The sequence below is a fragment of the Solanum dulcamara genome, chromosome 8, assembly GCF_947179165.1.
Source record: "Solanum dulcamara chromosome 8, daSolDulc1.2, whole genome shotgun sequence".
In the NCBI taxonomy this organism is placed as follows: domain Eukaryota; kingdom Viridiplantae; phylum Streptophyta; class Magnoliopsida; order Solanales; family Solanaceae; genus Solanum; species Solanum dulcamara.
Window position 1 is genome coordinate 8,342,729 of NC_077244.1, and position 16,071 is coordinate 8,358,799.

Here is a 16,071-nt window from a genome sequence, read left to right on the forward strand (position 1 = left end):
CACCACCAAAATATAGTCTGTTTCATTGGTGGTGGCCGGAGGGGTGGCAAGACACTACCGCCTTAGAAGAGAAATTTCTTTTCACGCCTTAAAACACGTGTTTTGTGCCCAAATCCCCATCTTTATAATTTAAATAAAGGGCACAAAAGAATAAAATATAAGAAGTAAAATCATTATGTGCTGACAAGAGTTAATCATTAAGTATATGGTCAAATATTCCAAGTGCACGAGTACCGTTATAAATAAATAAGTAAATTATAGTTAAAAGAAAAATTCAAAAATGGTGAAGATAAAAAGGTACATGATAGATATCGAGTGGCATTCATATTGATATACATAATATGTCACTTGCTTATTCAAGGACACTTGACAGACCTTCATATCTAAACCTTCAAAAAGAAACTGGGACTTCCACTTCTCAACAAACCAGTAAAAACTAATATTCTTAACATGTGGCAAAGATAAAGGGCTTCAAGTTTGGGATATGAAGCAGAAATATACCACCTTTCATAAGTTGTCACTTACAAAATGTTTTTGCAAATCCACATGTAAAAAATTTGATATCATGTTATAAAATGTCTCACAGATTTAGCTACTAGAGGGAAGTAATTTGATATATGTTACTCCTATCTTATAGTGTCCACAAGATTCAATATTTCATAGACAACAAAATATCTTTAATTCAAAAGGCTACACATGCAGACATCATCACAGAACAATTTCAAAACTTAAAAAACTAGCACAGAGAAGCAAGAGGTCGCACCGCCAACTCTAAAAGTCAATTAAGAAGAAGCCGATAATTTTTAGAAGTGGTTGATACCACATTCTCTAATGATTCCAGCAAATGATTTAAGAACCATTCAGTCAATACTAACAGATATTGGATTTACCAGGAAAGCAAGAGAGCACAGAAGAAGAAAACAACCCCTGAGACACGTAGCACAAAATAAACATCAGTCATGACTCATAATAGCTACTACCCTAAATAGCACCTTTAACTAGCAAATAATGGTAGTTATTATGTCATTTAGTAACAAGTTATTTCACTTCTATTGAAAACTACTAAAAGGAGTAGGGCTTTGTAATTGAAGAACGACACATCTTCCAGTGGAACATAGACAATTAGAAATTAATGAAATCCTGAGTTCCACAGCAAATTAACTAATTCACCATTAAAGAAGGTACAAAAGAGAATAAGTATTAAAAGCTTCAGATAGGACACAACAGTTCATAAGAAAACTTGCATGACAAGTCATCTGCAGTATTCATACTGAAAAGTCAGAATTCTTTTAGAAATTAACTAAAGTGTAAAGTAGGTCTTCTTTTACTTACATAGTAATAATAGAGGAAGAAATGAAAATGCATCCCAATATCACAAGGTATGCATTTTTTTTCTTCTGAATGTCATTGCATACCTTACAGTGAGTACAGAACATTGCACAAGCTTTCCTCTGTGATTATACAATATTCTACTGTGTACATCTAACTAATTAAAGTAAGTCACCAGCACTATAACACAAAGTTAAAGCATAAGATAAGACATAAAACCGTTTTTTCTGCATATTCTTAAAATAACATGCAAAGAATGCATTACGAAGTTAATCTAAAATATGGAAATAAGCAATTACTATAGAGAATTGCAGAAAGATTTCTACATCTTCAAAAGAATTCCCTTCCCTCCATCTTAGGCAAATGAAGATAGTCAAAGGACCAATCAACTTTGCCAATTTTTGTATGTCCAGGCCAGTTAGGTACTGGTTTTTCTTCTTGAGCTATACATACCCTTACTTTGGTAATAAAATTCTTTATTTACCAAAAAAAAAATTGACAGTTTTATTGTTCAAAAAATTAAATTCCGATAAATCCAGTGCTTTTGGTTCATACATAAAGCTCTAAGAATATATACTAAAGTAATTCGAATATTGTCTTCACCGTCCATAATCAAATATATTCATACTTTATGGTTCAATGACAGAAGGGTTGGTGAACTTGTCAAAAAGATTGTTTCCATAACATTTTAAGTTATAGGCAATTGTTATTGATTCGCAAAATGATAGTACCTAAAGATAACTAAATAACACTCAAAATGATATCCCTAGACTTCTAAGGAGTACCCTTAGAGGAACTCACATTATTTATCTGATTTCCAAAACATAGAAGAGTGGAAAAACGATCATAATATCAAAAATGACATACCTCCGCAATAAGTGCCTGGAAAGCTCAAGTAACACTCTGGCTACCATTGTTTCAGCTGCTGCAAGTGCATTGGATGACGTCTCTTTTGCAGGGGTGAAAAGGAAATTGTATAATAGTGGCAGAGTATAGTCTAATAAACCAAACCAAGTGAAAGAAGTATTCCCTTCTTATTTTTCAAGTGAAGTTGTGGTATCATGTCAAGGACGCAAGGATTCACCCTTAAAACGTTTACCAAAATCCCAGTTGTAGTTGCATCAAATGAGAAGCCCCTTCCAACCATTTCCTTCATGAAAAATGCCATTTCACTAATTTTGTTGCGCCTGAGAAATACTTGGACAATAAAATTGTATGTGACATTGTTTGGAAAGCAACCTTTGTCTTCCATTTTCTAAGAATATCTTTAGCTTCATCAAACAACCCTTTAAGACAAAATCCATTTATCATTACAGTGTATGTTCTCACATTCGGAAGCAATCCAATGAAAGAAAGCTTCTCAAAAACAACATGAGCTTCGTCGAGTTTACCATTTTTGCACAATCCATTAATGACAGCATTGTAAAATGCAATAGTACCTTCTCTCTTTCTTTCCAACTTTATAAAGAGTGACATAGCTTCTTCAACAAGTCCGTACTTAAAATAACCATTGAGCAAAGTGCTATGAGGTGTATATCAGGTCTAGGGCCCGTAGATAGCATCTCGGCATAAATATTTTCCTCATCGCCAATTCTTCCAACTTCAAACAGACCTTGCAAGATAGTACTGTCGGTAACAATATCAGACTTTGATCCGTTTTGACAAATTTCATGAAACAATTGCATTCATCAACTTTCTTTTTCATACAGTATCCATTTATTAGTATGCTATAGCTAATATTGTCGGGCTCAATGTTCTTATCTATCATAATATCAAAAATTCTCCTCGCTCCATCAAGTTGACCACACAAACAATATCCATCCATCATCGCATTGTAGGTGAATATATCGGGCTCTACACCTTTTTCGACCATGTGTCCCATTACATCTTCGGCATCTGCGACTTTCCCTTCTTTACATAGTCCATCTATCACTATGTTGAAGGTGCACACATTTAAATAAATATTAAGGTTCAGGACCATCTCATAGAACATTGTCTTAACCTTTTCCCACTGACCAAGCTTACTCAAACCATCAATCAATGAATTATACGTGACTATGTTTGGAAGAATGCCGTTCTGCTTCATCTCGTTCATAAGGTTGATAGCAGCATCTAAGTTCCCATCTTTGCAAAGGGAATCTATGACAATGTTGTAGTTAATTATGTTGGGATTAGTGTTCCCCTGTTCCATTAACCGTAGCAAACTTAAAGTCTTCTGAGTATACCCCCTTTTGCTGAGCCCATTCATTACAGTTGCATATGTGACTTGGTTGGGCTCACAAATATTCTCTCTCACCAACTTTTTGAACAATTCAACAACATCCTTGACCTTATTTTCAGTAAATATTCCCCTTATTAGGGTGTTAAAGGTGACGATATCAAATGGAATACCCTTCTTGAGGTAAATGGGTAACACCAGAAACCCACAATCAGCACGATGCATCAGGCAATAGCTGTTAATCACGATATTCAAAATGAAATAACGAATTGGGATACCAATTTCTGCATTTCTCTAAAAAGAGAAACGACAGGAGAATTCTCTTCTAAGGCGGTAGTGTTCTGCCACCCCTCCGGCCACCACCAATGAAACAAACTATATTTTGGTGGTGAAGGGTTGACACAACCTTACTACTGCCAAATGGGTCAAATGTGATTCTGATGGAGGCATTTAATGGTCTTCTATAACTACTATTAGAGTATCTATCACTATTAATGGTACTCCAGAAGGTCTTCCTACTCAGACGTGTCTAAGGCAAGGTGATCCAGTCTTGCCATACCTTTTTATTCTTGCTTCTCTAGTCAATGAAACATCTAACATTCCTCTCCATCCAAATAGACCAGAAAATGCAGGAAGGTACAACAATTGTGTAGTGTTCATTGTCCCCCAGGCTGCTTAGTGCAAGTTTAATGCATCCTGGCATGATCCATTGGACACCAAAAATAGCACGGAACATAGTCCATATCTATTTACTGAAGGTGCAGTGAAGTAGTGGATGATTTACTGATTCATTGGCATTTTCACACAAAAAGCATTTGCTGCACAGAACAAGATAGGGGAGTAGCGATCCAAGTGAAACATGTCGCCCTAAGGGGTGCAATTGTCTTCCAAACTGTTCTCCATGGCAAGTCCTTTTGAATGCTTCCCATATTCCCCAAAAGATAACATTTCTCGAAAAAGAGAAACGACAGCAGAGTAATGCTTCCTATTTATCATAGTGTTAAATAATTTAGAAAATTCAACAAGAGAAGGAAGAGGCTTCATCCTTGCAAGATAGTCAAAATGCGTTTTGAACGCGTAGTCAACAAAACGCGTTTTGAACGCGTAGTCAAAAAGAGAGGTTCAATACACAGATTTTACGCGTTTCTAGTTTCCTATAAATAGAGGACCTCTTGCCCTCATTTAAATCATCCCAGCAAGAGAGAGTAAGAATACAAAGAGAGTTATACACCAAGATAAATATTATAGTCTTGAGTGTCCTCTTTAGTAGTTGTTCCTTTTACAAGAGAGAAGTGTTAATTATTATTTTCTCCTTGTATTTGAGAGTAGTGTAATCCCATATTTTAATAGTGAGATCCTTCTACCCTATGGTTTTTCCCCTCTTTTAGTTAGAGGGGTTTCCACGTAAAATTCTCGTGTCTAATTTATTTTCATACTAATTGTCATATCCAACTTTAGTTGTTGTGCTTCCTCCCTCCAACAGTGGTATCAGATCCCTCGGTTATTCTGTCTGTTTTATACAAAGGTACTATTCGTGAATAGTAAAATTTTCATGAATAGTAAATTCGGTGAATAGTACTATTCATGTGAATAGTAAATTTCGGTGATGGTACAGTTTGTCACGATTGTTCGCAAAAATATTCAGAAATAATCTAGAAGGGTGTGAATCAAATAACAATGTCGAGTACAATAAAATTTGACGTTGAAAAATTCAATGGGACTAATTTCTCATTGTGGAAAATGAAAATAAAAGCGATATTGAGAAAAGACAATTGCTTAGCTGCAATTGAAGGCAGGCCCGCAGACTTTGCTGATGACAGCAAGTGGAATGACATAGACAGCAACACAGTTGCTGATCTACACTTGGCACTAGCAGATCAAGTATTGTCTAGTGTGGCTGAAAAGCGGACGACGAAGGAAATATGAGATACTCTTACGGGATTGTATGAGGCCAAGTCTTTATATAATAAAATCTTCTTAAAAAGAAGATTGTATACTCTTCGAATGGCAGAGTCCATGTCAGTTACTGAACACATCAATACTTTGAATACTCTATTTTCACAACTTACAATAATGGGTTGCAAAATAGAGGGGACTGAACGTGCGGAGCTTCTACTTCAAAGTCTGCCTGACTTGTATGATCAACTCATCATTAATCTGACGAACAATATAGACAGTTTAGTTTTCAATGAAATTGCAGCTGCTGTCTTAGAAAAAGAAAATCGATGCAAAAATAAGAAAGACCAACGGAATGTGGCCATAATGGGAGTCACAATCATGGCAGATCTCAATCAAGAAGTAAAAAGAATATCAAGTGCTACAACTATGGAATGAAAGGGCACTTCAAGAAAGATTGTCAATTCAAAAAGAAGAGTGAACACCCTGAGCCATCAAATGCTCAAGGGAATGTTGCATTTACCTCGGATAATGGTAATATTTTATGTAGTGAGGCAATATCAAATAATGAAGGCAGAAAATGTTTCGCTGATATCTGGATCATGGACACAAGAGCAACATGGCACATGACTTCCCGGAGAAAATGGTTCCATCAATATAATCCTATCTCAGGAGGGTTTGTGTTCATGGGAAACGATCATGCTTTGAATGTTATTGGTATTGGGTCCATCAAAATAAAAATGTATGATGGTACAGTACGCACCATCCAGGAGGTACGACATGTAAAAGACTTGAAGAAGAATCTATTGTTTTTAGGACAACTAGATGATAATGGATGTTCATATAAGACTCATGGTGGAGTTATGAGAATATCCAAAGGAGCGCTTGTAGTGATGAAAGCAGAAAAACTTGCTACAAATCTATATGTGCTTAAAGGTGAAACACACCAAGAAGGAGAAACATCAACCGCATCAGCAAGTTCATTTGAAGAATCAACGATGATATGGCATCGTAAACTTAGCCATATGTCGGAACGAGGTTTGAAGATTCTTGCTGAGCAAAAACTTCTTCCAAGGCTCAAAAAGGTTTCACTACACTTTTGTGAGCATTGTGTTACCAATAAGCAAAATAGATTGAAGTTTAGCAGTTCCTCTACTAAAAGCAAGGAAATACTAGATCTGGTTCACTATGATGTCTGGCAAGTGTTGACACCCAATTTTGACCATCCACAACGCAAATTAGCTATCGAGTTTCTTTGAATTCGAATATTTTGAAACAATTAGCTTTTATAAAAAAAATAATATATATTTTCATATTATTCTTAACTATTTTTATCTTTTTATAAATTTTAGTATAATATACATATTTCTATATAACTATATATTTGATTAATATTTATGTGGTTATTCAAAAATTACGTTAAAAGATTTTATTTTTACTAAATACAATGTTAGTTAGGTTAGTTTAATTATAGTTTGCATTTTTGAAAATTTTAGTTTTTTTCTAAAAAAAAAAAAAAAAAAAAAAAAAACCAAACTCCCACATCGAAAATACATGGAAAATTTGGGGTTTTTGGAGCCTATATAAAGGCTCATATTTTCATTAAGAAGGAGGAGGTTTTTTAACCACCCCAAAGTTAGAAATTTTCTTAACTTGGCTAGGATTTTGGACTTTTGTCCCCAGCCTAAAAGTTGTGAAAATTTCTAGCTTTCAATATATATTTTCTTCACGGAAAATAGGAGATTGAAGTTGAAATTTAGGCTAAGAACCCACGAAGGTTCGAGTCTAAACTTTTTTTTTAAAATCTTTTTCTTTGTTTTTGTAGATTTGGAGTTCCATCAAGCTATTGGGTGGTGGTGAAGTTGTCTTCCGCTCATCGTTTTCAATCTTGGCCCGGAAAGAGATTTGGAGTTCCATCAAGTTATTGGGTGGTGGTGAAGTTGTCTTCCGCTCATCGTTTTCAATCTTGGCCCGGAAAGAGGTAAAATATTTTTTCAGTTTTATTTTACTTAATTATTTCACGTTTTATATTTAGTTGATTCATAGTCTTATTTTTTTTAGTTAGTATGTCTATAAGAATAATTAGAATTAATGATATAAATTTGTTATAGTTAGCATGTGTTAGGATTAATTAGCTAGCATGTGTTAGAGTTAATTAGCTAGAATATGTTAGGATTATTTCATTAAAGCACTTAGTTTTGTTCATTATTTTTCCAAGTAGTTTGATATTATTATTATTACTATTATTATTATTATTGTTTGTTCTTATTATTATTGTTGTTGTTATTATTATTGTTGTTCTTATTATTGTTGTTGTTTTTATTATTGTTGTTGTTGATTACTATTATTATTAATATTATTATTATTATTGTTTGTTCTTATTATTATTGTTGTTGTTATTATTATTGTTGTTATTATTATTGTTGTTGTTTTTATTATTGTTGTTGTTGATTACTATTATTATTATTATTATTATTATTATTATTATTATTGTTCTTATTATTGTTGTTGTTGTTGTTGTTGTTGTTGTTATTATTGTGTTCTTCTTATTGTTGTTGTTATTATTATTATTATTATTGTTTGTTCTTATTATTGTTGTTGTTATTATTATTGTTGTTCTTATTATTGTTGTTTTTATTATTGTTGTTGTTGATTACTATTATTATTATTATTATTATTATTATTATTGTTCTTATTATTGTTGTTGTTGTTATTATTGTGTTCTTCTTATTGTTGTTGTTGTTGTTATTATTATTATTATTATTATTATTATTATTTTTGTTGTTGTTGTTGTTGTTGTTGTTATTTTTATTGTTGTTGTTCTTGTTATTATTATTGTTGTTGTTCTTGTTATTATTATTGTTATTCTTATTATTATTATTGTTGTTCTTATTATTATTAGTATTATTATTATTATTATTATTATTATTATTATTATTATTATTATTGTTGTTGTTGTTGTTGTTGTTCTTCTTATTATTATTGTTGTTCTTATTATTATTATTATTGTTCTTATTATTATTATTATTATTGTTGTTGTTGTTCTTATTATTATTATTGTTGTTCTTATTATTATTATTGTTGTTATTATTATTGTTGTTCATGTATTATTTATTGTATTTAATATTGATTCGGGTTGTAATAATTTAGTTACTTATGTTAGTTATACTTTCCTAGATATTAATTTTAATTTATTTTAACCTAATTAGATTTCCCTAAAGATAAACCAATTCATGTTAAGTTTACTCTTTAAATGATTTTCTACCTTTACTTATTTATTTGATAAACTTTTACTTTTTTTTATATATACATCTATATTATTTTCAATGTTTAAGTTTAATCTTTTTTTTTTTCTAAAAAAATAATTCTAAAGTCTTCATTTTATTTTAAATTAATATTTTCAAAAGTTAGTCAAATAATTTTCAAATCGTCGGATAACCGCGCGTTAGCGGCCACTTTGAATGCTTAACACCTTCTCAAAGTGGAAATAAGAACCTCGTACCTTTTTCTCTGAATTTTTAAGACTTAAATCTGTTAGGGTCTTTTAAATTAAGTTTTCTTAATTTCTTTAAAAAATTAAGTGGCGACTCCTTTTTTCTAAAAATTGATTTTTTCTCTAAAAAGTTGAAATTAATTTTAAACCGTCTTTTTTCGATATAACAGCAAGCACCGGTGGAGTCTCTAGGAGGAGTGAAATATTTCGTGTCATTTATCGACAATTACTCCAGGAGAAGTTGGGTGTATCCAATCAAGAGGAAGGCAGATGTTTTTTCAGTTTTCAAAGAATTCAAAGCGCGGGTGGAACTTGAATCTGAGAAAAAGATCAAGTGTTTGAGGACAGATAATGGAGGAGCATACACTGGTGATGAATTTAATAACTTCTGTAAATAAGAAGGTATTAAACGGCAGTTCACGGTGGCATATACTCCACAACAAAATAGAGTAGCAGAGCGGATGAACAGAACCTTGTTGGAACGGACAAGAGCTATGTTGGCAACTGCAGGGTTGGAAAAACCATTCTGGGCAGAAGCAGTCAAAACCGCATGTTATGTGATCAATCGGTCACCATCAACCGCAATTGATCTGAAAACGCCAATGGAGATGTGGACAGGAAAACCAGCTGATTATTCTCGCTTACATATATTCGGAAGTCCTACTTATGTTATGTACAACACCCAAGAAAAATTGAAGTTGGATCCAAAATCCAGGGAATGCATTTTCTTAGGGTATGCTGATGGAGTCAAGGGGTATCGCTTGTGGGATCCTACAGCCCGCAAGGTGGTAATCAGCAGGGATGTTGTATTTGTTGAAAACAAGATACAAGCAAAAGAAGGTAGCACTTCAAAAGAAAAATCAGAGACTACTACAGTTGAAGTTGAAGAAATAGAAGAAGTTCCAGTTTCTTCTGAAGCAGCACCAGAGCACAAAGAACAAGAGCAAGCTAAGATCGAAACTCCAGAAGTTCGACGGTCAACTAGGGAGAGAAGAGAACCAGCTTGGCACTCAGATTATTCTATGGAGAGTAATATTGCATACTGTCTATTAACAGAAGATGGAGAGCCTTCAACCTTTCAAGAAGCTATGAAAGGCCAAGAATCATCTCTGTGGGTGGCAGCAATGCAAGAAGAAATTGAAGCTCTTCATAAAAATAAAACATGGGATTTTGTTCAATTACCACAAAGAAGGAAGGTCATTAGAAACAAAAGGGTCTACAAGATCAAACACAATGGTAATGATCAAGTGGAGAAGTATCGTGTAAGATTGGTGGTGAAAGGATTCGCTCAGAAAGAAGGTATAAACTTCAATGAGATATTTTCTCCGGTGGTTCGACTCACAACAATTCGAGTGGTCCTGGCGATGTGTGCTACATTTGACTTGTACTTGGAGCAGTTAGATGTCACAAATGCATTTCGTCATAAAGAGCTTGAAGAAGAAATTTATATGCTCCAACCAGAAGGTTTTGAAGAACAGGAAAAAGAGAACTTGGTTTGCAGGTTGAACAAATCTCTATGAGGTCTCAAACAGGCGCCGAGATGTTGGTATAAGAGATTTGATTCCTTCATTATAAGCCTTGGATACAACAAACATAGTTCAGATCCTTGTGTTTATTACAAGAGATTTGGTGATAATGATTTTGTTATTTTGCTGTTGTATGTTGACGACATATTAGTTGCAGGTCCCAACAAAGATCGTCTTACAAATTTAAAGACACAATTGGCTAGGGAGTTTGAAATGAAGGACTTGAGACCAGCAAACAAGATTCTAGGGATGCAAATTCACCGAGACAGAAATAATAGGAAGATTTGGCTTTCTCAAAAGAACTACTTGAAGAAAATTTTGAGATGCTTCAAGATGCAAGACTGTAAGTCAATTTCTACCCCACTTCCTATTAATTTCAAGTTATCTTTAAGTATGAGTCCTAGCAATGAAGCAAAAAGGCTGGACATGTCTCGAGTACCGTATGCATCAGCAGTGGGAAGTTTAATGTTCGCCACGGTATGTACAAGACTTGACATTGCACAAGCAGTGGGAGTGATCAATCGATACATGGCTAATCCTGGTAGAGAGCATTGGAATACTTTTAAGAGGATCCTAAGATACATCAAGGGTACCTCAGATGTTGCAATGTGTTATGGAGGATCATACTTTACTGTTAAAGGTTATGTTGATTCAAATTATGCAGGTGATCTTGATAAAAGTAAGTCCACCACAAGTTATGTGTTTACTATTGCTGGAGGAGCTGTAAGCTGGGTTTCAAAACTACAATCTATCGTGGCTACATCTACGATAGAAGCAGAATATGTAGCATCTACATAAGTTAGCAAAAAGGCAATATGGATGCAGATGTTACTGGAGGAGCTCGAGCACAAACAATAGAAGGTTGTTCTATTTTGTGTCAGTCAGAGCGCTTTGCATCTTGCAAAGAATCTGGCATTTCATTCAAGGACAAAGCACATACGAGTTCAGTATCACTTTGTTCGTGAGAAGGTGGAAGAAGGCAGTGTGGATATTCAGAAAATTCACACCAATGACAACCTGGCAGATATGTTTATGAAGCCGATCAACAGCAACAAGTTTATATGGTGTCGATATTCTATTGGCCTAGCAGAAACGTAACATTACAGTAATTGGGTAGAAAGGATGGTGTGAAGACTTAATTAATTCTCAATTAAATCTTCAAGTGGGAGAATGCAAGATAGTCAAAATGCATTTTGAACGCGTAGTCAACAAAACGCGTTTTGAACGCGTAGTCAAAAAAGGAACAAAATGCGTAGTCAAAAAGGGAGGTTCAATACGCGGATTTTATGTGTTTCTAGTTTCCTATAAATAAAGGACCTCCTGTCCTCATTTAAATCATCCCAGCAAGAGTGTAAGAATACAAAGAGAGTTATACACCAAGATAAATATTGTAGTTTTGAGTGTCCTCTTTAGTAGTTGTTCCTTTTACAAGAGAGAAGTGTTAATTATTGTTTTCTTCTTGTATTTGAGAGCAGTGTACTCCCATATTTTAATAGTGAGATCCTTCTACCCTGTGGGTTTTCCACTCTATCAGTTAGAGGGGTTTCCACATAAAATTCTTGTGTCTAATTTATTTTCATACTAATTGTCATATCAAACTTTAGTTTTGATACTTCCTCCCCCCAATAATCCTAACCATTTGATGGAAGACAATAACAACATCATCTAAACACTTGACATTCTCGTTTACTGTATTAGAATGGGATGAAGAATAAGGTCTAACAACTGTAAATGCCGAACCAGAAATGGAATTAGTAAAGAAAGAGAGAAAAGGGATACCATTGGAGCAGTACTTCAAGTCATGCAAAACACAAATCTAATACCTCCAATAACAACCTAATTTAGGATACATTTGCATACACCCTTCTCATAACGTAAAGGTATGATTGTATACACCCCTTCTCATCTTGCGTTCGTCATAATGTTTCTTTTAAAAATATTTGACTTTTAAAAAATTATTATTTATACTCCTAAATTTTAAAAATTATTAAAGACACTCAGTCAAGAGAGGTATATTTTAGCACTAGATGAAGTTTTTTTGGGAATAGTTTGGGTAATGGATATGAAAAATGGGTTTAATTTGTTTGGATTAAGTTAGTTAGACGATTGGATATGGGCCAAAATTGAGTGATGGATCGTTTTTAAGAAAAACGAATAAATTGTACTGAGTCGGGGCTTTTTGTCAAATGAAGGGTACGGTGAGAAGTATGGTTTAACACATCAAATCAAAATAAAGAATTCAAAAAAAAGAACTCATTTCTATTTATAGTTCTACATTTCATTTGCCCTTTCTTCACTAATTATTCTTGAATAACACCTGCGTCGATCGAGGTTCCTCAATTGTGAATGTATTGAAATCATGAATAGTAAAAAGAAAGTTGTAACCTCCTCTTGACGAAATGTCAAGAAATCCACAATTGACAAGTTTTATGTCGAAACTATCTTATATTCAGAACAAAAGTAGTACATGCAAAATTATATATACATTAATACAGTCATAAATATACTACAGTAAATAAGGTAAAAATCTGATATTATTATTTACTTCCTCAAAACTCTCAACTTCCCATTATTAAATTCACAATTACTAATTACTTATTGAAAGGCATGTACGACTAGAACGTTGAAAGATTAACCAAAAAAGTTGGGATACATCTCTTCTTCTATTTTGTCTACAATCAGAAATACATTCAGTATTTACAGTATTTATATCACCAAGAACATGTTCATCACAAAAACAGGCCAGCAAGTGATCATTTCACATATAATCTAGTATGTTTCCCTATTCATATACACATGCATATCATGAAACAATTTAACAAGTATATGAATCACATATGGTAAACTACATCATCACTTACCTCAATTTCGAGCTTCAACAACCATACAATGCAAAAGCCTTCTCTTTTTGGGTTCGTTCTTCTCGTTCTTGGTCTAGAAAATAGTAAATACATATAAAAGATCAACACAATGACTTAACTATCATGAAATATAGTACAATTCACACCCTTGGCCAAATCCATGATCCTAACCTCACCCTAGACTATTTTTCACCATTAGTTTCCAGTTCAAACCCTCCTCCAAAGACTACCAACCATACTTTCTAGGTTCTTGGAATCAAAGTATGAATTTAGGGAGTAAAATCCTTACCTTAAGCGTGGAAATCTATGGAAAATTGATAGAATTCGCCCTAGGTCGCCTCTTAGAGTTTTAGAAACTGATTTTGCAAAAAAGACCATTTATGGGATTTTCACGACTTGAGTCGCGACTGCCCCGTTCTTGTGGGATCATCCCTCCTGGTTGGATATGCAGAAGTAGTGAGAATGAATTTTGTGTTCCAAGCCCTCCTTTCACAACACACCCCCTTCCAAGGACGTATTAAAATATGCCCTTCACTCTAAATTCAATTTCGGGAGTTTTTTCTCTCTCGAATGCGATTCCTCAAAGCTGTAAATGCTCAGTATCATCTTGGTTATCAGCCTATCCAATCAAATTAGATATTTGACCTCCCATCATTCACATGACAACCTTAGACTTTACCTGACTCAAAATTCGTCCAAGTTTGGCTTAGGCTAAATTTTTTCGAAGTTACTATCCGATGTTTTCTGGCTAAAAAATCCCTTCCCATTGGCCTATACTAACGACGGGGATAGGTTGTTACAATAGATACCAATTTATCCATCATTCATCCCCGAGTGACTAACTAGGGAAACAGGGCTAAAGTAAAGATAGAGTAGTACCTGTTTCATCGAACAGTTGAGGATACTTGACTCACATGTCTTTCTCAGTCTCCAAGTATCTTTCTCTACCGAATGAAGTTTCCATTTCACTTTAACCATATTGATCTCCTTAGTCCTCAGATTCCAGACATTATGATTAAGAATTGCAACTAGCTCCTCCTCATTTTGAAGTTCCTTGTCTACTAACATCGAGCCCCATTTAATGATGTAATCCCCATCCCCACAGTACTTTTTCAACATGGAAACATAAAACACTGAATGTACCCTAGATAAGCTAGGTGGTAAAGCCAATCAGTACGCCACTGGCCCTACACAGTCAAGAATTTTAAAAGGGCCAATATAGCGAGGGCTGAGTTTGCCTTTCTTGCCAAATCTCATCACCCATTTAATGGGTGACACTTTTAGAAGTACTTATTCACCCGCCTCGAATGTCATATCCCTTACTTTTCAGTCAGCGTATTCTTTCTAACGACTTTGAGCCGTTAGAAGCTTAGCTTGGATGTTTTTTGAATTATCTTGAGCATCCCTCATTAAGTTAAATCCCAATGGATCCACTTCCCCAACTTCAAACCACCCTATGGGAGACCTGCATCTCCTTCCATATAGGGCTTCGAATGATGCCATATCAATACTGCAGTGGTAGCTATTATTGTAGGAAAACTCACACAAGGGCAAAAACTTGTCCCAATGTCCCCCGAAGTATATCATACATGCCCTCAACATATCTTCCAGCACTTGGATAGTCTTTTCTGACTGCCCGTCTGTCTGTGGATGGAAAGCTGTGCTGAAAGAGCATTGAGTACCCAACGTTTCATGTAACATAACCCAAAATTTAGAAGTGAACTGTGTACCACGTTCTGAAATGATAGGAAAGGGCACCCGTGCAACCTTACTATCTCCTTCACATAAATCCTGGCTAGCAGTTGTGCATTATAGTCCATTCTAACCGAAATAAAATGTGCTGACTTTGTTAACCTGTCAACTACTACCCAAATAGAGTCATGCTTTCCCAAATTATTGGGAAGCCCCACCACAAAATCCATGGCTATTCTCTCCCATTTCCATTCAAGAATGAGCATTCTTTGAAGCAAACCTGCAGGTCTTTGGAGTTCATATTTCACTTGTTGGTAGTTCTGACACTTGAATACATAGTCGGTTATGTCTTTATTCATACCAGGCCACTAATACAACTGTTTCAAGTCTTGATATATCTTAGTCACTCCCAGGTGAATAGAGTATCGTGAACCATGAGATTCAGACATAATCTTCTGAATTAGTCCATCTACTTGGGGAACACAAATCCTTCCCCTAAAGTGAAGCACCCCACCTACATCAAGTATTGAGTCTTGAGCCTTGCCCATCAACACTTTCCCTCTAATTTCATTTAAGTTCACATCCTCAAACTGCTTGGTCTTAATCTCTTTTATAAAAGTGGGCTATAGATCAACTCTGGCCATTATCCCACCTTTTTTTGAGATGCCTAGTCTCATGATCCTGGCCTCCAAGGCTTGAATCTCTCTAGCCAGGGGCCGTTTAAGAGCCCCCAATTAACCTAAACTGCCCATGCTCACCAATTTTTAGCTCAATGCGTCTGCTACCACATTAGCCTTATTTGGATGGTACTAGATGGTGATGTCATAGTCTTTAAGCAACTCTATCCACCTTCGTTGTCTCAAATTTAAGTCATTCCAGGTGAACACGTGCAAACACTAGTCATAAGTCGGGTAGTTCTTCTCATGCACCTTCAATTGTCGCAAAGTATATGCTACAACATTCTTAAACTGCATCAACATAGCCCCCAAACAAGAATATGAAGCATCAAAATAAAAAATGAAGTCTTTACCTTCGACCGACAGGGTCAGAATTGGT

The 16,071-nt window shown here is 34.7% G+C and overlaps 1 protein-coding gene across 1 annotated transcript; it reads right to left on the reverse strand.

The window, feature by feature from the left end:
* Positions 1 to 2,481: 2,481 nt before the first annotated feature.
* Positions 2,482 to 4,207, reverse strand: LOC129899777 (putative pentatricopeptide repeat-containing protein At1g12700, mitochondrial). The gene is made up of 3 exons (XM_055974797.1): positions 4,107 to 4,207; positions 2,942 to 3,782; positions 2,482 to 2,826 (listed from the first exon to the last, which is right to left on the reverse strand). Exons 1-3 carry the CDS (start codon positions 4,205 to 4,207, stop codon positions 2,482 to 2,484), a joined length of 1,287 nt encoding a protein of 428 aa, XP_055830772.1.
* Positions 4,208 to 16,071: the final 11,864 nt, after the last annotated feature.